The 20,933-nt window shown below is 43.6% G+C and overlaps 2 protein-coding genes across 2 annotated transcripts in view; one reads left to right on the top strand and one right to left on the bottom strand.

The window, feature by feature from the left end:
* Nucleotides 1-13,916, top strand: part of SCFD2 (sec1 family domain containing 2) — a 205,240-nt gene extending 191,324 nt beyond the window's left edge. Inside the window, exons 7-9 of the mRNA XM_048304627.1 lie at nucleotides 3,241-3,375; nucleotides 8,126-8,245; nucleotides 12,230-13,916. Coding sequence (XP_048160584.1) covers nucleotides 3,241-3,375; nucleotides 8,126-8,245; nucleotides 12,230-12,322 — 348 coding nt within the window. The 3' untranslated portion in view covers nucleotides 12,323-13,916. The remainder of the gene's footprint in view (nucleotides 1-3,240; nucleotides 3,376-8,125; nucleotides 8,246-12,229) is intronic.
* A 1,524-nt stretch (nucleotides 13,917-15,440) lies between these two features.
* RASL11B (RAS like family 11 member B) lies at nucleotides 15,441-19,304 on the bottom strand. The gene is made up of 4 exons (XM_048304633.1): nucleotides 19,148-19,304; nucleotides 19,003-19,059; nucleotides 17,859-17,935; nucleotides 15,441-17,017 (listed from the first exon to the last, which is right to left on the bottom strand). Exons 1-4 carry the CDS (start codon nucleotides 19,269-19,271, stop codon nucleotides 16,550-16,552), a joined length of 726 nt encoding a protein of 241 aa, XP_048160590.1. The 5' UTR covers nucleotides 19,272-19,304; the 3' UTR covers nucleotides 15,441-16,549.
* Nucleotides 19,305-20,933: the final 1,629 nt, after the last annotated feature.

Here is a 20,933-nt window from a genome sequence, read left to right as displayed (position 1 = left end):
TGTTCTTTGGATGTAATCCAGTTTGCTTGCTTAGGGATAAGTGCTGGAACACAGCAAGGGATATATTAACACCTTGCAGCCCCTTAATCTAGCCGTGCAATGGATCTAGTTGCTTGAGTAGGACAAACCTTCTGCTGAGGGAAGTCCAGGAGATTTATAATAGTAGAAATAAGCAAGCAGTATGTGATTGTCCATGATACTTACAGCTCTCTAGAAATAGGCCTCTCTTTTGACTGGCAGATGTTGTGTGCAATCAGTTTAGCTCCTCAGAAGAACTGGTGCCTGTGCTGTGACCATACCTGTGGGATATGCCCAGCCACTGCCCTGGAGGGATGTCTGCTGAGATAAAAGATTTCGCAATCGCCCAGCAGGACTCCCTGAAAAGGCAACCACTTGGGTCATGGTGAGGAAAAGTAGACCCACAATCCTTTGGGATACCCTATGCAGATCATTCTGTAACCCATTGGTCTGTCCCAGACCCTCTGTAATCCATTGGTCCCCTTGCTGATCCCCTGTATCCCTATAAAAGAAGACCAATTCACCTCTGTAGAGAGAGAGCTCGTCTCTGGCCTCCCTTCGCCGGAGGGGACCCACAATAAAGCTCCCTTCGTGCGGAACCAGCCACACGGGCCTTCTCGTCTCTCTCTCTGGTCTGGCTTGGCCTGGAGGCTGCCCTGCAGAGCTGAGCTGGAATCACGAGCTGATATCACTAAAGAGCTGACAGCCTCTGCAAGGGCCCCTCTGCCAGCAGCTGAGAGGAAGACACCGGACCTCGGGAAGACGATTCCTTTCGGGACCATCTCCCCGGACCGGTCATCTCTTCCTGGGTCACAGCCTCGGCCACCCCCACCAGCTGTAATACATACCCATCCCCAGACCTGCTTAGTGCTATGGGAATGGGTTTAGCCCATAGGTACTTTTTTACTTTATCTGTTAAAAGCTGGGAAGCCTCCATTTCTTCTTAAGACTCATAAAAAGGTTTCTATGGATAAGTAACTGGGAATTGGATAGCCTCTTAGGACTTTTTGTAGCATTGTAGTTTGTATGTTTTACATAAAATGATATATGTTTTCATCAGGTTATCAAACTAGTTCATGTAGTGACCATGCAAGAACAGAATTTTGCCTGTTATTGAAACTACTTTCATTTTGATCTAGGTATATTTCTCCCTTCCTCCTTCCCTTCCTCCATTCCTTCTTCCATCCCTCACTCTCCTTTTCTCATTCTCTCTCTTTCTCTCCCTTTTTCTCTCTCTTCTCCCCTTTATAATCTTGTCAGGGTGTGTCCCATAGCTGTTGAGGTTTTCAACGGCTATTGAACACAATTTGTGCCTGCCAAAATTTAAAGTTGATAGAAGTTTCATTATGTGAGATAGAAACCAATGCAGCTGTTGGGGGTTGTACAAAAAAAAAATCCCTAAAAACTTGGTAGATTAATTTCAAGTCATATAAGATTTTTAGAAATACTTGAGACCATTATAGTTACAAAAGGTAGGTGATCAAACTGTCTGTATTTTAGTATCTGCATAGTCTGACTGGGTTGTTTTCAAGGGCACTGAGTTTTGGTGATGAAAATTCAGACATGCAAAATCATAGCACGTTTTTGACGTCTTTTGAATACATAGTTTTGTCTGAAGTCAAATGATATTTTTCCTTTAATTTTGTGAAGTAAGCCTCACTGTTAAACTCTGATTTGATCTCTGCTCCAAAAATATTTCATTCCTAATGTTTTTCTGTTCCTCATCTATGAAGATATTAAACAGAGTTTTATAAATAGGGCTTCATGCCTGCATGTGTATTTTCAAACAGTTGTTTATTGCGTGCCTAGATTTGACAGAAATCTTGACATGTTCTAAAAGATCCTGCAGCTCATGTCTGCTGTAATTTGCTTTGTTGGCTCAACTAAAAGTTATGCACATGTTGTGAGAAGAACTAGATGAGTTGTATAAATCTTTGTTGACAGGATTGTATTAAAAAACTGTAAGCTTTGTTTCTCACTCTAAAGTGTTGGATTAAAAACATTTCTTTAATGACTCCAGAAAATTTTAGTTTCAAGCCAAGTGGCTTGTGTTTTATTTTCCATCCATTTTTACTATTACCTTGCAAGATGTCTCTTGTAGATATCATCTTTACAAAACTAATGTCATTATGCTTGATTCCCCTAGGAAATCGCCCCTAAGGGGTGATATATGCTTGGGGTAGTCCCAAAGCCAAATAAATGTGCTAATTTTAAAGTTGCTCATTTTCTAAGATGGTTGCACTTACTGAAATGATCGTGGTTCTGTTGCAGTTTGGGCAAAGTTTAAAGCAGTAAAACAAAGCTCCATCTGTAAACCAAGTAAGCTTGAATTTTCATTAAAGATCTTTCCATTGGTCCCTAAAAGTTTTATCTTAAAAATTTTCTCAGGATGTCAGAGTGGTTTAAACCTTGGTATCAGAATGTGGAAATTATTAGGCTACTACTTCGTATTCAGCCTGGGTTTGTGGATCCTGAAGAGGATACAAGGTTTATCCTTTGGGAATAGACCTTCCAGCATGTTGACCATTTGTACCTTTACATTTTCCACTTCTCCTAGCCCCTAACTTCTCTGAAGCTCTGACATTCATGACATTCATGATATTCAACCCCACAACGGTGGGGTTGTTTGGCCTGTTTTTCAGAAATCTTCCACAGGTGGAAGCGTTGTGGTGTGCCAAGGCCATGGAAGCTAAAGGACTAACAGGGACTCCTTAGCTCTGCTCTCCCATGAGGGACAAACAGGCAGGTTGGCCTCTTCCCTGCCCTGCTGATATCCAGACCTTAGTGAGGACGTGACACTTGGAGGAAGGCAGGAGTGGTCAATAAAAAAAAAAAAATTCCTGTTCAGATGTTTGTAAAATCCTTAAAAAGGGAATGAGATCTGGGTGCACAATGGGCGACAGAGTCTCATCCGTATGGTTATCCATTTCTGTATTACCTCCAAAAAGATTCCATAGAAAGTAAAAGCCCCCTCTTTCTTCCTTGTCTCTCATAACTGATACAATACACATGGGGCAGAGTAAATGTGTGGCTCTCTTCCAGTCTTTTCAGTTTGATGTTGTGCTGGTGCATGCCATCTGCAGTCAAGGTCACAAACTCTCTGAATGCTTTCATTTCTGGGATAGTTATTTCTGTAAGCTTTAATAGAAATAAAATGCTTAGAATTGTGGTTGCACTGAGTCTAAACAGGTTTACTCACAATGTGTTGTTCTCTTTGTGCAGGCTTCTTACAAACCTCTGCTGAAACAGGTAGTGGAAGAGATCTGTAATCCTGATCGGCCCGATCCTGTTGATATTGAGCATATGTCATCAGGCCTCACTGATCTCCTTAAAACTGGATTCAGTATGTTCATGAAGGTAAACCAGCCTTCCCAAGCTCATCTGTAAGATTTTCCTGAGGTCAGAGCATCATGCAGCAGTAGCTGATTTTATTATGCTGTTCAGCAGAACTTGAGGGGAGGTTAGGAGAGTTAAATCCTTGAAGGGGGACTGGAAATAGCTTGAGGTACTACACTGTAGGTACAGTGCGGACATGTAGCACCTGCTGAACAAAACAAGAGGAATGGAGCAGACTGAACATCTAAGTAAGGGTGATGGTGGACACCAAAATAAGGATGATATATCTGGGAAGAGACAATGTGGCTTTGCTAAAGGAAGTGCTAACTCACATAGCTTTTAGAGCTCTTCAGAGATACCCAACAAATAAATTGATGTGAGTGTCAGTTCATATTATCTACCTGGATTTCCAAAAGGCATTCCACATGGCACCTCATCAAAGGACTTTAAAGACACTCAGCAGCCTTCAGATAGGAGAGAAGTAAGTATGAACAATCTGGTCTCACACGGCATGAAGGAGGAGCTCTATATTCAATACCTTTTCTATAATTAGATATTGTTCAACTTGTACTGGGGAGGAAGGAAGCCCATTAGTTAGAAATTTCTTTGTGGATTCTCTTAGCATGTTTTAAGACAGTCATTCTACAAGAATTTACTCTGCTTTACAAATTAGCCCATGCTAAGTGTCCACTAAATATTTACAGAGTTGAAGTGTGGAGTAGCCAGCATGTTGTACATTCAGCCTTGTCTTACTGCATATCCTGAATTCTCTGTTGAAAACAGCCCCAGATTTACATCAAACCACATCAATACTATGGTTATGAGTACAGTACATTTCAGTACTGTGCCCAGTGTTTTTCTTTCAGTTTTACCACTATCACCCCTCAGCATAGAAGAGACATCAGCAAACTGTGCGAGGCAGTGGACACAAATTGCAGCAAGGGAAGTTTCAGTTTAATATAAGGGAAAAAATACCAACTGTAAGAGTGGTTAAGTCCAGAGAATTCTCCGTCTCTGAGATATTCAAAGGTTGGCCAAACAGAGCCCTGAGCAACCTGATACAATTTTGAAGTTGGCCCTGCTTTGGGCAGGGAGGTGAACTAGATGAGCTACAAAGACTCCTTCCAACTTGATTCTGTGATTCTACGGTAATAGAAAAGACAATTTTTTTTTTTCTCTTTTGTGCAAATTCCTGCTAGACCTGCATTTAAAGTCAGGTGACAAAAATAGTTTTGACTGTTGTGTTGGTACTATTCTAGAACTCACTAACAGAATAACAAAGTTATTTTTCTGTTATTTCAAAGAAAGCTAGAATTGAGCACAAAATCAAGTAAGCCTAAAATCCGGTGCAAGAGAGAGACATAAATATATTCTGGCAATATGTATCTGTAAGCGCAGCTTTCCTGGTAAAACAAATATCCTACTATAAAGAATATTTAAGAGATGAGCAAGTGAACTTTGTGTAGGATGAATATTTTGTAGGCATCATCACATACCTCACAAATATGTGTCCATGCTTGCTCCCTTGGTTTGTAGCCTGGCTTGCTGGCATGTGCTGAATTGTTGTGTGAATGGGTTTCTGACCAGCCTGTATTTCTGACACTATCACACCATCAGCATAGTAATTATTTTGTGAGCTTCCTTATTTTTGTTTCTTTCTCAATGCCTGAATATAAATGCCAACTCACATAATAATACTTTGGTGATTGCCTCAGGTGTGTTAACTCAGGACAGACTTTTAAAGATAGCTCACATCCAGAAGTTGTTTGTCTGGCAGGTGTGTTTGTTTTGAAGCTAAGGGATGGTGAAGGGAAAAAGCCCCCCTGCGTCAAGGACTCCTCTTTTGGCTGCTTTAAAACATAAAACACATGGGTTTTTATGATCTGAGCTTGCTGTTATTGATAACAAGTGCCCTGCACAGAAGCCTAGTTTCTGGTGATTGGCGTGTTTTCCTTTTTCCAGTTATTCAGCTAAATTAATTGGTTTGTGGTTGGTCACAAATACCAGAATCATCAGTGCTGCTGTCCTTATTGGGTGAGTTACAGAACAGTTAACAGTTGTTTTTGCTGACTTTCCTCAGAGAAAAAAACTGTGGTTTTTGAGCTGCCATGAGCCATGAGAATATACCTGTCCTCTCATGCCTTCCTGTTTCAGTTTTAGAGTTTTATTGACCACTGCCACCCTGTTTTCCCACCTCCTCCCCTCTCTCTCCTCCACGCAGACACATGCACTGGCAAAGAGCTCTCTGACCATCAGCATCCCAGCATACCCTGTACGGTGAGCTCAGAGCTGGAGGGAAGGCACTGATGTCCTGCTGGGACACTCTGCTGGCTCAGGGCACCATCCCCACTTCCTCTGGGCTCTTTCACTTCAACGTAATGGTTTTGAGGGGTTTTTGGTTAATCTTTCTAATTGCCTGAGGCAGCTCTCCGAATTTTTTTTAACATTTGGCATTTTGAGTTGAAGGTGAATTTCACTCAGGGATTTTTGCAAAATTCAGGTTTCACAGTAAATTCAGAGGCTGTGGAAATGTCCCAAATTAACCAAACTGTAGAAGGATCCCAGAAGATACACATTGCCTTTGTTGCAATCTATTTCAGTTCTTCTCTATCACTGAAATGAGTTGTGTTTAGCTACACACAGCCAGTTCCTTCCAAAGAGAGAGTCTTGGGTGGTTGTATTATCAAACAAACAAACAAAAAAAATTGGCAGAAACTTGCATTCTTAACACAGCCAAGTATTTTGTACCCAAAGTATTGTCCTCCTTCAAAATACTTACACATAGCATAACAAAATTACAGATTCCAAGGCCCTGTTCATTTCTGTTTTAATTTAATTTAGAGTTTGCATGACTAATAGTATTTTTAATATGCATTTCTGGAATTTGTGGTTTGAACTTTAGTCTTCTGAAAAATAGTAAGTTTTATATAGGCACCATGTGTTTGGATCTAGGTTTATTTTGACTGAAGGAAATTATTTGTTAGGACATTTTCTCTTTAGCATTACCCTGAAAGCTTGTGTTTTCTGATTCCTATACTGGGTGTCCTTTCAGTGTGCCCAATGTTCTGCATGCATGTTTATCATGAGTTTGTTTTTGCTAGGAGGGATATTAAGAATCATAGAATCACAGAATCACAGAATGTTCTGAGCTGGAAGGATCCCACAAGGATCATCAAGTCCAGCTCCTGGCCCTGCACAACACCATTCCCAATTATCACACCATGTGCCCAAGAGTATTATCCAGGCAGGCACGGTGCTGTGACCACTTTCGTGGCAAGCCTGTTCCAGTGCGCTGGAATTGTGGTGTATATGCTATCTGTGCTATCAGCTCGATGAAGATGGCCAGCAAAGTGGGGGTGAGTTAGAGAATAAATACCCAGTATGCAAATACTCAGCTCACTAATACATCTCTCTAAGGCTTTTGTACTAGTTTCAGACTCTCAGGAATTCAAGAGCTCCTTGCCTGGGGAGCAGCATTGAACAGGGAGCCCCATGTAATCAAAGCCAGCTAGCCTGGAGAGAGAACATGCCATCTCCCTGTGCTAGCTTCAAAAGGAAGAGTCCTTGCTGAAGGTTACCAGGCAGAAAGCCTTCAGGATGAAAAAGTGCCAAAAGACTAAATATAGCAAAGCCACAATAAGGAGAAGAAGAAGAGCTGTTCCTCCAGGAGCTGGAGCCACAAGGATCAAAGAAATCTGCTGTGGTGGGGAAAGCAAAAGAACCCTGCTCTGCCCAAACATGGTTGACATCACTTTCATTCTGTCAAGTGAATGCTGTTAAAAGCCTATGCTCATGCAAGGAAAGGAGGTGGAGAGTCTAAAAAGGAATTAAACTATTTTGTCACTTTTCAGAGCCAAGCATTTGGAGTGTTTCATGCTCCAGGGTGATGTGACAAGAGCAATGGCATGGGCTCTGTTGACATCCCTCCCAAAGACTGGATCAAGGTAGTGTCAGGGGAGTGTGTTTTCTCAAGAAGGAAACAGTTTGCTAGGAAACAGCAAAGTTTCATCAAACTTCTAGAAGTGGCTAAGAGGAAACTGAGGTAAAGCATCACCTTCACATTTAAAATTATAATGCAGTTTTATAAAGTCTTAACTGAAGTGGGATGTTTGTGCCATTTTAAAGATAACTGGAGAAAAATGAAACAAGTATTTTCTTGGAGCTAAAGTTTCTCTATATTAGTTACAAGGCTCTCATAGAAGCATTGAAAACTCTGAATTGAAACAAGCTAGAAACTGAGTTTAGACTATAATGGATCTGATTTATTTTTACTGGATGAATTGTAAAAGATTATTCACTGCACCGGTGAAAACACATTGCATAAAATTCTTTTCCATGTTGACCTCAGGCAGGGATTCTAGCATGTTTAGGCTGGACTCCTTGCTTCTACTGGGTAGTAATTTACCCCTTAAAGTCTCCTGTGCATGTGTATCCAAAGTAAACATCCACCCAAGTACTCTCCTCCCACTCTGGGAAAGGGAGGAAAGTAAGGAAGAAGGAATGGAGGGAGAAACCCTGAGACTTCAGGAGAAACTCCCATAGGTTTCAATGGAATCCATGGAGACTTTATTTCCCTGGAAACAGTTAATTAGTTCTAACTGGGCATCACCCCCATTGATTTCCCTCTCAGCTGCTACAGCATTCCATGAATATTTCTTTCTGAGCTTCCTCTTTGCTCTTCCTCTAGCCACTCAGGGAGCTGCTCGCTGATAATCCATAGGCTTGGACCTGGGTGAAGCAAGTACAAATAATGCTTTCCTTCGTTTTACAGGTGAATCGCCCTCACCCTGGTGATCATCCTCTTCTGATCATCTTTATGGTTGGTGGAGTGTCAGTCTCTGAGGTCAAAATGGTGAAGGATTTGGTAGCAGCACGCAAACCTGGTACCCAGGTAAAAACAGCTCTAAACTTACAGTTCCTATCCAAACAAAAACTAAGAAAATTCATCAAATAGTGTTCCCTATAGCACTGGTACCAAACCTACAGAAAGCCACAGCCAGATGGGCAGAAATGATGTTAGGGTTTTGCTGTGAAACATCCATAGGCAACAAGTATTCAGGCACCAAGGATCTGTTTTTTCACATGTTGTAGTCAGCAACGAAAGTTCAAACTCAGGTTGGAGAGTTCAGAACAGACTGGCATTAATTTGAAGTAGCTTTCATCATGTCTCAAAAGATTAGTGTCTTTGTATTCTTTATAAACAGAAACATTTGCTGTCCGAAAAGCTACAGGCTCTCTGGCAGTCCACTACGGGACATAGCGCAGGGGTACTCAGGAGTCTGGGTACCACCTAGTGACTTATGAGGGGTAATCCTGCAGGCACGCCAACTAGCAAGGGTGAGGAGCAAAATAAATTAACCTGGATACAGCTGTACTTTTCCTGCATCTGGCCAGGTGTCTCTGATAGATACCTGACCACTAGACCTTAAGTAGCCTGAAGCAGGTGATGTGGAGAAAGCCCCAAGTTTCTGCGTCCTTTGAATGTGCTGTTGGACTCCTGGAAGAAGGATGGTTCCCACAGTGAAGCTTCAGTAATGTCCATGTGGCTGGTCTTTGCCTCATCCACTTTCTGGCAGCAGAACTTGACTACAGTAGCTGTCATCTGAATGGAGGAGGGAGAGGAGGAGGATAGGTGAGCTCTGGTGGCACCTGAGATGTTAAAAATCGTCATTAATTGTGGAGGACCAATCAGGTGTGTGTTGAGTACTGCAGATACACAGGGTAATACAAGAACTCTAAAGTGCTGTGTAACCAGCTGCATCATAAACATAACTCTAGTTTCCAGGGTGGCTTGTAAACATCTTGTTTTCAATTCCTATGGAATGCAGTTGTGATTAGTGAGAAATCATTAGCAAAACAGAGCCAACCAAAGGCAGAGCAGCCCCTCAGTTTGACATGCGTTTTCCGTGTTTCAGTTGTCTTTGCAAGGCAGTCTCAAGCAGTGTTTTGTAAGGTGGAGCACCATTTTAGCGGTGGTTTTTTTTGATCTGATAACACGATTCTTTCCTATTAACCTACTGGTAATCTCCTCAAAATAGCAAATTAAATTTTCCCTCTTGGAGGGGAATTGAGTTGTGACATACTGATGGACAAGTTAATCCACACACACAATGTATTAAGACACCCTGAAAGATAAACAGAGGGTTAACATCTGAGTTGGTTTAGAACTATGCAGGGAGATTTTCAACTGGCTTTCTAGAGGGACTTAAGGCTTGACAGTGGTGACATGGGATCTGGTGTTGCTTTGCTTTGGCTTAACCCTGGCAGCAGGTCACCCTCTGAGGCAGATTCCTAAAGCATTTTAAGCTTTTACTGCATCTTGCCTTTTATCCAAGTGTGCTGTGTTAGAGGTGAAAGGACTTCGGGGGAGAGGCGGGAGGAGGAAGAGAAAGAAGAAACTAAGCAGTTGTGCGAGTGTGTCACCAAAAAAAAGTTTGTAAGTTTGTTGGATTTACCTGGATTTCTGCACTATAGCTGTGAATATGCACCACCTGTTTAGGATTATTGTCTTTTCAAAAAGCCAGGCATTTATCTAACTCAAGCCAGGGTTTAACAGAGCCTTTTTTTGCTGTTCAGGCAATCAGGTTCAGGCTTCAGGGAAACACTGGCCTTCCAAGTCCCTTCCAGTCAAAGAAAGCACTAACATTTATACTAATTACTGGCTCTTGGAAAAATGCAGAAATGTGTAAGTACAAAAACTGAATAAAGTAACTGAAGAAAAACTGACAGGATGCACTGATTACTTCAGCAACTGTTTGGAGTTTAGGCAAATGACATTTAAATGTGGAATAAGAGACACATGTTTCCATCCACAGAACAGTTCTGCATCTGAATGTGAACAACAATTTTATTTCTCATGGAGAAGCACAAAGGAATACAGTGTTTCCTATGCACCATTTGGTTTTGGATGGTGGCAAATAGCTCCCCATAACTAGTGAGAAGTATCCTATTTTTGAAGGAAGAAATTACTTTTCTTATTCTGCTTTAATCAGGAGAGTAATAAAGGGGAGAGAGCATGAGAGAATATTTCCCCCTCCCTTCTCCCAACATGCACTACCATCTATGTGGTTGTGGCTGAGGTAGGCAGACTGATAAACTCTTTCAGAGGCACCTTTAGATGTTAGCTGCATCCTTCCCTGCCTTCTGCTGGGGGAAAACTTCCCATTGGATTTCAGTGGGTCAGGATAGGAGCTCCTGGCTCTTCCACCTTGGCTGCACTAGGAGGGGTAGCCCTTCAGGTGAAGCATGAAAGACAGGCACGGTGCAAGACAGGCACAGAGTACGAAACAAGGAGAAGGACTGTCCTGAAGAGAGCTGCCTGGAGAAGAGATGGACATTACTTATCAGGGAAATTCCCCTCTTCTCTGTAAAAAGGAAAAAACAAACATTCACATTTATCCCCCTCAATGAGCCCTTGGAGATACTGGAGGGAAAGGAGAGAAGTCCTGCTGTATTCAGCAGCATCTTTTCTGAGACATAAAAGTTGCAGATCTCAGTTTTCTCTCTGGGCTTGCTATTAGTTGCACAAATCCCCTGAGGGTTCAGTGGTAGGACTCCAAGAAGAAATTGCTTTTATCTGTCAATGGCTATTGTTGATGTTTGGCTTGTACACTCAAAAAATTTCGGTAACGTGTCCCTTCGTGTTTTTCAGAGTTAAGCTGCGTGATAACAAGATGAGCACATACTGTGCTGTAGTCTAAGTCTCATGTAACATAAGTAAGACAGTGTCAGCCTTTGGCATCTACAAGTTACAGAGAGTTTTTCAGGCTCACGAAGGAAGAGATAATCAGTGTCAGTTTGCTGCAGATTGTGTGGGAGGACAAGGGAAGAGGAGAAGTGAGGGGGAAGCTATCACCAATACAGAAGGGATCCTTTCAGTATCTGAAGTGAAAAGATGTATGAAAGAACAACAAAAAAAGTTGAAATGCAGCATTACCACATACTTTAGCCATGTGATGGACAGCATTTGATAGATGCTGCAATAAATGGACACACAGACATACTCTGTTGTTGATGTTTGTACTTCCTCTCCTTGACTTTGCGCTGAAGAAGCAAATTCATTTTCAAGTGGGCTAGTATGATTAAATCTACCCCCAGATCCCTGCCTGCAGTCCTGACCCTATGGACACTGCTAAGCTTGGGGCTCAGTAAGAGCAGTGTCCTATGATTTTGACCCTGAGATAGCTCCTCACAGCAAGAGTGTACACGCTCAGTCCTGGATGATAGCTTTGCCCTATCACAACACCTAAATTATATACTTATTATATATTAGGAAAACAGATACCTGGACCCAGCAGGATGTGTATCATGGTTGTAGTGAGTGATGGTTTCATTCATCAGACCCATCTGGGATTAAAAACTGGAAGAAACCAAAGTGATAACATCTGACACTGCTCAAGGTTGAGCTTGATGTGCAGAACAGCCTGTGCCTGGTCTGAGGAGACGTTTCTGAACAGGGAGTCTGGCTCCCTGCAGCAGGCACTTTTGTGGTGCTCACCTTACCTTCAGCTGAGAGGAAACAGGCATCACTCAAATCTGTGCTATAGGAGAGGAAACCACTGCTTCATCAGCTGATGCCTCGCAGTAAACCCAGTGGCAGTCACAATAAATCACAAGGTAAGATGTGGGTAGAAATGTGTCAAAGCACACATTCATTAAGCATACAATGCTACCAGTCATTATGCTCCTTAAAGCAATTTAACTACAGTTATTAGCGAGCAGACAGTTTCACTGGACAAGTTGTATTGCCCTGTCAGTAAACACCAGAAGCAGACAGCCTGCCTAGAGCTGGGTAAAAAACAGTTACTATCTATGGCTCATTAGTACTGTCTCAGTCCCTTCCAGTTTGACTTGTTTCTTGTTCCCCTTTTTTCAGGTAATTGTGCTCTCCTCTGTACTCCTGACACCACATAGTGCCGTTGAGTTGCTGTTTGCCCCAGACCGTCTCCAGCCTGATGCTCATATCTGATGGGGAAGGCTGTGGAGGAGTGAGTGCCTTGCCTGGAAACATCAAATCCCTTCTCTGTCAGTCTTCTCAAGAGCCCTTCAAAAACTGTCATGTCACCTGCTGCAGTAAGAGCTCCAGGTGAAACAGCTGGGTATCTGGCTGCAAGGGAACATCTGCAGCTCGTGGGCAGCTCTTCAAAATGGTCCAGTTGTCCAGCAACAAATCTCCCCTCCTTAACGATAGCACTGTGCAGTGCTGAATCACTCCCAGGCTCACTCAGCGTGGTGAGGGTGATTGTTCATAACAATTCCCTAGAAAAGGAGCAGCTGAGGACCAGGTGATGCACAATTTGCACTCCCCAAGCAGTACCTTTTCCTGATGGTTTTCCTGGGTTTGCAGCTGGTGGGAAATGCTGCTGAAGGAGGGAGAGGCTAGCAAAATCCACCCTCTGACGTGCTACCTTGCAAAACGTGTGCCTTACACAATGTGAACAATCTCTACTCTTATTTTGTCCCTCACTCCAGAGAGATCATGGAACAGCAGCCCTGATTTAGCTGGCACAGCAGCTCCCTGTCTGGTGATGCTCTTTCAGCAGGACTGTTAGAGACAGGGAAGCAGAGAGCCAGACTCAGGGGCTGGGTTACATGGCTGCTTCTCTCTAAGCTTTCCATTTCCTGCTCTAGTTTCTCCACCCACAGTCCCAGAAGAAAAGACTGTTTCTGATGGCACACTTCTCTGTAGATTTACACAGGAGGCCATATGGGCTGTGATGGTTTGATGATAACCCCAAAAGAATCCTCCCCTCACATGCATTTAAAAAAGAAAAAGAAAGAAAGGGGGGAAAAAAAAGGGCATGATCCCATTTTCAAGGGGCCCCAGCACAGATTCTTTCTTGAGCTAGATTTCTGAGCAGCATGATTAAAGAACAGCTTTTATTTTTAATTTATAATCATGAAAGAACTTCAATCAAATTCAGTTATGTAATTTTTCTTTATAAAACTTTGCTACAATCTGTGATGTAAGAGCAGCAGCCAATAGAGATTTTAATTGCATATAGCACCGAGGTTTCCAAATTGCAACATGAAATGGTGGAGCTCTAAAGCTGCATCCTCTTGCTTCATCCAAGTAATGCTACGACTACAGCTTACACTGAGATGAGAACGTGAAATTAAGTGACATTCACTCTATCATAGCATTCTTTATTATGCCAAAGGAGTAGATTAAATGGGAAGTAGTTTTTTAAATTTTGTTCACTAGCTAGCATTAGTTCTCCTAAATGTTTATGATGGTCTTCAGAAAAGGGTGCATTTTGGTTTAAGTTCAATTTTGAGTGGCTGGAAGGAAACAATGGACTGATTATAAAGCATGGACAATGTCGTCTCTGTGGAAGAAAAATTTGTAAGAATGACTATAGAATGGAACTTTGTGCTATAAAAAATGAGAAATGCTATGAGATTGCAATATTAAAACCTCAAGGAATAGTTTGAATAGAGCAACTGGAAAGCAAGTAGCTGGTCTCTTGGGTTTTCTGTCATCCTGTACTGTTCAGTCTTCTTTAGAATATGGTTGTTTCATAAATTCTATAACCAATAAAGCAATGCTCTTACAATGCCAAGCGTGATTTGTCGTCTTCTTTTTTCCTAGTATGCAGAGCCACACATGCCAGAACTGCATATTCCTGCAACCCTTTTTACTTTTGCATTATTTGATTGCCCCTAGGAACCTAGACCTTCTGTCTTGGGAGGTGTCCTAGAACATTTCCTACACGCTGCTCGTAGCGGAAAGGTTTGCCTGTGTCCAGTGGCCATTGCTGAGCTCAGGTGCTCACACCTCTGAGGTGCTGCTGCTTTCCTGAGCTGGTGGAGGCTGCCAGTTGTGGTCTGCACTCCCTCACCCCTCTTTCATCAAATGCTCTCAGGTCTCTGACTTGGCCATCTACAGACCTACTGTATAGAGAAGGCAGAGGGTGAGTCTAAGCAGACACTGGTGATCTTGCACTTCCTCTGGGTCAAGTAGCTCCTTTGACTGAGACAGAGACTAGTTTTCCAGGCGCACACACTCTTTGGAGGAATCTTCTCAGCCAGTGGGGCCACAGCTGTGGTAAGTGATGCTGGAACTTAGCCACCATCTCATACTTAAGTACTTCGAGACCAAAAGTACAGTGGAGTCTTTCCAGTGGCCCTAGTGCAATAGTAAGCTTATTCGTAGGCAATAGCTGTAGCAGCTACATGGCACCTGTGCTTGGGGAAAAGGTCAAGGGATAAGGGATCTCCTGTCAGTTCCATATGAGTAGAAACAGCACAGAAGAGATTTGCAAGGGCAGGTGCAGGACCACATCAAGGAGTGTCTGAGTCCTCTGCCTGCAACACGAAGCAATACTCAAAATGTACAGAGGAGAAAACATAAAGCCACCCTTGGGAAATTGGTTTACTTCTCTATTAATAAGCTAAGCACTGTTTGGTATAAGCTCAGAGTGGAAGGGCAAGCTCAGTTTTGTTTGCAACTCCAATCCTAAGTCACTTGGCAAGTAAATCATGGTCCAAAAGATTATCATCAGCAGGACCCTGTCAGAGTTTCCCTGCACCATTTATTGCATCTGTGTGCTAACCAGGTGAGCCTGTATGGCCATCAGCCTAGTCCCAGCACAAACATCCTCCTCAGGAAGTTTTTTAGTAAAGCTACTTTAAACATGAAAGAGGTAGTTGACCTGCAATTTGATTAAGTTCTTCCTTGTGATACAGCTCAAAACATATATATTCTCTTTTTTTTAAGAAAGTGGCAGTCACTTACAATTCATGGTCTTCCAGGTTTTGACCTACCTCACACCCTTCCTTTCTCACAAGAGAGAAATACCAAAGTATTTTTGACAAGTGGAAATGAAGAATCCCATTTTAATTTGAAAGGTCTTTGCCTTATTCAGCTCCTCTCCTAAAAGAATTTCTTAAAAAGAAGTTGTAAAGCAGTTGTGAGAGCTCCCCCGCTGTGGTTTATGCTAATAAAGCAACAGCACAGGCAGGAAAGGACACCTTGCTGTTTCTGCAGTGTATGCTAACTACCTTGAGAAAGCTATTACTTTGTCTCAACATTTCACTGGTTGTTACTCCTTGTTTCTCACCCCCAAAGAACACACAAGGAAACATGCAATTCAAAAATTTAATGTACCGGGCAGTAAGAATGAAAAGTCCACTCCCTAGAAGGAGTATCTGTACACAAAATAAATAAGTTACAGTTTAAACAAAAGCACGACTGGCTTTTTAAAGTGCATGTGTATAAGGCCCTTAGGCTCTCAACTCCATTGGCTCAATATTAAAAAAAAAATTTAGTATTTATATAAATCTGCCATGTGTTTAAGAATGAAGAGGGTCTGGCTCAGCTCAGAACAAGCCATCAGCTTCATTGCCTGGAGCCAGCCATGCTTCACACCTTTTGTTCTTTTTGTGCCTGCTGCATCCAGGAGAGAGAGAAAAGTCTTAGAATGGCATCTGTAATAGACTATCACTCCAACTCCACACTCATTCCTCAGAAACTCCATGTTGGATCATTTAGTCTGGAAAGTACTTTTTTCAGACAGTAAAAGAGTTGTTTGTAATTAGATATGTTTACACCCTGTGGACAATAGCTTTGCATACAAAGAGTCTGGTCAAGTTGTCAGCAATAACATTAGTAAAAAATAAAGGACCATTGTTTACAGTCTTGATGCTCAGTCCTGTCCACTTATTTTACTCTTATTTTTACAGAACCATTTGATGTTTGCTTATTTGTTTTGAAATACACAAAAAAACAGTTCTACTGTGCAATAAAATTAAACAGTTGCATCATGCTGTCCTTCATCCATGTGAGAACAAAACTTAAGTGGTTACTTCTGAACAGGGACCTGCAGTTCAGGGCATTTCCCTGCTCAAACTGAGTTACAGCAAAAAGGTTGTTTCTGCACAAATGAAAGCCAAATCTGTCCAACTTGGGAAAAGGCAAATTGTTTCATTTACTAAAATGTTCCCTTTCCAAATGAAAATACCTATTTAGCAAGTGACATCCTAGAACTATTTTTCAGGAGTTTTTGGGTTTTTTTTTTTCTTCTCCTAATCTGATACTGTTCCTTTTTTAAGCAACTGCTTAAAGACTACTACCATGCAAAAGGCTACTCAAACCATCCTCCTTTCACAATGCCTTGGATTCTACATGTGCCAGTGTTAAACACCCCAGGTTTCAATCTCAAGCTAAACATTGGATAGACCAAGGGCTGTGCTGTCAAACAGAAGTGACAGTCCTCACTTTGGCAGACAAAGCTTGCTTAAACCTTCTCTTCAGATCCTGCATGTTGGGTGACTTTGGCCGTGGAATAAGAGAGGTTCTCCTCCTCTCAGGGGTGCTGGTTATTTGCTGTTTATTGACTTCTTTACAGAGGAGATGGAAGGCATTGAAGACGTTGTTATAGTTTTCACTGACAGATACTTCATAGAAAGTACAGCCCAGCATATTGGCCAGCTGAAGTCCCTGCTGAGGCTCCACCTCTTTGATATGCAAGAGATCAGCTTTGTTTGCCACGATGACAACAGGGACCATGTTCCCTGGATGCAGCTGTCGAACATGATGGTAAAGGTGACTGAGTAGTTCAAAGCTCTTGTAGTCAGTGATGGAAAAAACAATCACCAGGGCATCTGCCCAGCGAATGCATCTCTTCAGCTGCTCATTACAATCCAGACTGTGTTCATGGATCTGAAAAATGAATGGGCTCAAATTAGATAGCTGAAGTCATAAAAGATTAAAGGAACCTGTCTTCAAGAGTCTGTAAAGCCAAATAGCATTTTACAGCTTCAGACATATATTTGGATTTCACATAGTAAGTATGAACTTAATCTGAGCATAGCAAATAAACGCAGATGTTGATTCAGCTGCAAAAAGCTGGAATTTAACACTGGAGTTTGCAATACTCAAATGGAAAATTGACCTGAGTAGTTCTGCATGCAGAGAAAGACTTTGTAGTTCCACAGAATGGGAAATTAACTGGCTAGACAGTAAGTCTGGGGAAGCAAAGATATGAGCTGGAAGCATTTAGTCCTGGAGTGCTGCCCGGTTCAAAAAGGCAACAATCCAGCATTACTCAGGTCTATACATTCAAAACTTTAACTTGTGACACACTAATAAGCACAGCCACAATGTAGCAGACTTTACTTTGTCATACATATTTATGAAGCTTGTTGGGCAGTGGTCATGACATTTGTTTTCACATATACCATATTTCACATATACCAGTTTGAATTGTTTCTGGGTTTGTGCCTAATGTTCCCAGTATACAGGAATGAGGCACTTCAGTAATTCAGCTGCTCAAAAGTAATGGGCCTCCAATGAACAAATGATTCATTGAAACAGTCTCTCAACACAGCTGGCTTGACTGGTTAAAACAAAAGTTACCACCTCTCCCACACAGAACACCAAACTCTGAAATGGACAGCAAAATGTTTTACAGAAAGACCATAACAAGATGCTGCACAGAGGGATGCAAGCACACGAACAATTAGAACTACTCTGGTAAACTACATGGTCGCATCTAGCTTACCTGAACTCCTGGAGTATCTTGCACTTGGATGGCCAACATCTCTCCATCTACCTGGATGTGCCTGCTGTAGAGATTACCTGACAAGAACACCAACAGGTTCACAAGTACAGTCACCACTCTACAGACAAATGTTGCTTCTGCTGCCCATTAGTTGTCTAGGGAAAGTCATATCATCACTCATGAAGCAAGAAACCAGTGTTATAAGCTTTTGGGGTGTTAACAATATTTATGATATTACTAGAAGCCTGGGATTAAATAATGAATTGACTTGTATGGAAGCTGGGCATTAAATAGTAGGCAACTTGGAACTTCATCACTCTAAGACTGTCTTAGATTGAATGATAATGGTAAGAGGGCAAAATAGCCAGCTTTTATCATATAGAAAAGCAGTTTTCTTGTCATTTAGTATTTCCACAATTTAATGCAGCTCCCTGTTAGCTGGCCTGTAAGGTTTTCTGGGTTGATTGGATTTTTTTTTTCATTTCTTTAGCTTTTTCAAGTTATTTCCTTAACAGAAGACGGTATATTTTACACCGGCATTAGTTTAGACTCTGCACTGTACTCACTGAATGATATACGTAATATCACCTCTCCATTTCCCCCTTTTAGCTAGCCCTGCCTAGCCCACGTAGCTGCTGGCACTCAGTTTGCAAAAAAACAATACAACAGTAGGTTTACAGAATGTTTTCCTGTTTTAGCTAAAAGACTCCTTCAAAAAAGGGGCACTTTCACCACATAAAGTGAATTCTGTCAGGGACCTGCAGTACAACCCATCTCTAGAGCTGCTGTGATCACAAATCGCATGTGGCTGTGCCTGGCGTGCCCCTTTCCGAAGGCTGCGAGCAGACCGGGGAGGGAACCGGCTCTCAGGGAGGCAGCAGCCGCGGAACCCCGGGGATTCGGGCCGCTGACAGCACCTGCCGAGCGCCCCGGGGGGAGCGAGCTCTTCCCTTCCCACCTGCGCCTCGGCTCAGCGCTGGGGTCTGCACACTCTCTCTCAGGGCTTGCACCCCGCGCCCACCAGCCCGGGCACCCTCAGGGCAGGCACCGCCGGCGGCAAAGCGGCCGCGCTGCCCCCGCCCCGCGGTACCCCCTGCCCGACCTCCATCCCGGCGGGAACAAAGCCGCGCCGCCGCTCGCCTACCTGCGTTCCGCTCGTAGTCGCCGATGAACCGCCGGGTGAGGAACCGCACCACGAGCGCTGCGGGCAGGCACAGACAGGCACCATTAGCCGCGCTCCGCCGCCGCCAGCCCCCCACCCGCCTCGCCCCGACCGCTGCCCCCCTCACCTGTCTTGCCCACGCCGCTGCCCCCCACCACCGCGATCTTGACGAGGCGGGGCCGGGCGGTGGCGGGGCCGTCGCCGCCGGGCGCGCACTCGGCGATGGTGCACATGCTCTGCGTCAGGCGCATCCCGCTCCGCGACCCGCGCCCGCCGCTGCCGCTGCTGCGCCCCCGGCCCTTTTCTCGCCCCCGCGTCCCGCCCCGGCCCCCGGCGGCCACTCAGAGCGCCCGAACACCGCCCCGCCACGCCCCGGAACACACCCCGAGACACGCCCCGAGCCGCGTCCCGCCCCTGCCGGGCAGGGGGAGCGGCTGAGGGGACGCGGCGGGGCGGCGGCGCCCGCGCCTCGGGAGGGCTGGGTGGGGAAGGCTGTCAGAAGTGAGGAGTCTGTCTCTGTGTGACCTCCCTGCTCTTCGCGGGTCAAACACCCGCAGCACCGTAACGGCGACGGATCGATTTCCGAAGATCTCAGCGCCGTCTTCTCCCAAAATCCCGCCAGGCTGACTGAAACGCGCGCGGCGTCCGTAGAGGCTCAGCCACCTGCCTGGTTCCCGGGCTGGCATCGGTGCTGTGGCTGCCAGTCTGGGTTGCACCTGCCGCCCCACACCTCCGCCACCCACCTCCGGATGCCTTGCCTTGCTTTGCCGTGCAGGTGAGAGCAGACTCTGAAGCACGCCTGCCCTGCGGCTGAGCAGTGCTGGGTACAGTAGAGGAGCTGCTCTCCTTGCCGGCCACCAGGCCAACACCAGAGGTGATGGTGGATTAGCTTTGCGAGTAGTGGGTGTATTGTAAGACTGCTAAGGTCACGTTGGGGGGGGAAATTGTTTCCTAGGTGCAGTTTAAAATAAATAGATGGATAAAACAGATTTATAGAAAGGTATTCTAAGTCAAAAGGAGAAAGAGACACAATTACAGATAAATCAACAAGGCTGAAGGACTCAAAGGGTTGAATACAAAGAAAAGGCTGGATTTTTTATGCTGGTGCAGCAGGAATGACCTGGGCATTGTACCTTGAGCAAAGGGAAAGCATTTCATAGATTATCTGGCATCTTGGTAACTAAGGTCATTGGAAATAGAAAACCTAAAGGTAAAAGTGAAGAGGTTCACTCTCCTAAGAAAGTTTTGTCTTCAAGATGATGAAATACAGAAGGTAAATAATGTCAACTAGATGTAGTTACCTCAACCAGGGAAAAACAAACAGGGCAGCGCAGTCATGCAGTGAGAAGGGCATACAGATTGAAGGAAGTCTGGCAATATTTAGAAAACCAAGAAGCATTTTGCTTCTAATTTTAATAAAGATGATCACATGAAAGATGGATGCAGAAGGAAGATGAGTAATGGGAAGAAAGTTGTGGTTAATTACTGCAGTGGGGGCAGATAAACCATCTTGTCCAGTGTGCAAACAGGCCAAGTGTGTGGAAATGGGGGTGAAAAGAGCACAAAGTTTCACTCTAGAACTCAAATCATTATGGAATACTTGCATTAAAGAAAGGGAGGGAAATAATTTTTAATAATCTAGACAAATTTTGAAGAAAAGGATAATTAAAGATATGAGAATACATTGAATAAAAATTAAGTATGCAATTACGTGACACGTCACTTCAGTAGGATATCTTTCTCCTTGCCTCTTTCTTCAAGAAATGAAATGTGGTAGATGTCGTCTATTTGGGATCAATAATACCTGTTGCTGTCCAGACAAGAAACAGCTGTTGAAGCAGAAGAGCATGTGGATCAGGACACAATAACAGAGGGGTGTTTTATATGGGAGGTGTCAGAGTGAAGGGAAGTGC

Source organism: Corvus hawaiiensis, chromosome 5 (assembly GCF_020740725.1).
Source record: "Corvus hawaiiensis isolate bCorHaw1 chromosome 5, bCorHaw1.pri.cur, whole genome shotgun sequence".
Lineage (NCBI taxonomy): Eukaryota > Metazoa > Chordata > Aves > Passeriformes > Corvidae > Corvus > Corvus hawaiiensis.
The sequence above is the reverse complement of the archived record's forward strand: the minus strand, read 5'-3'. Positions and strand labels throughout refer to the sequence as shown.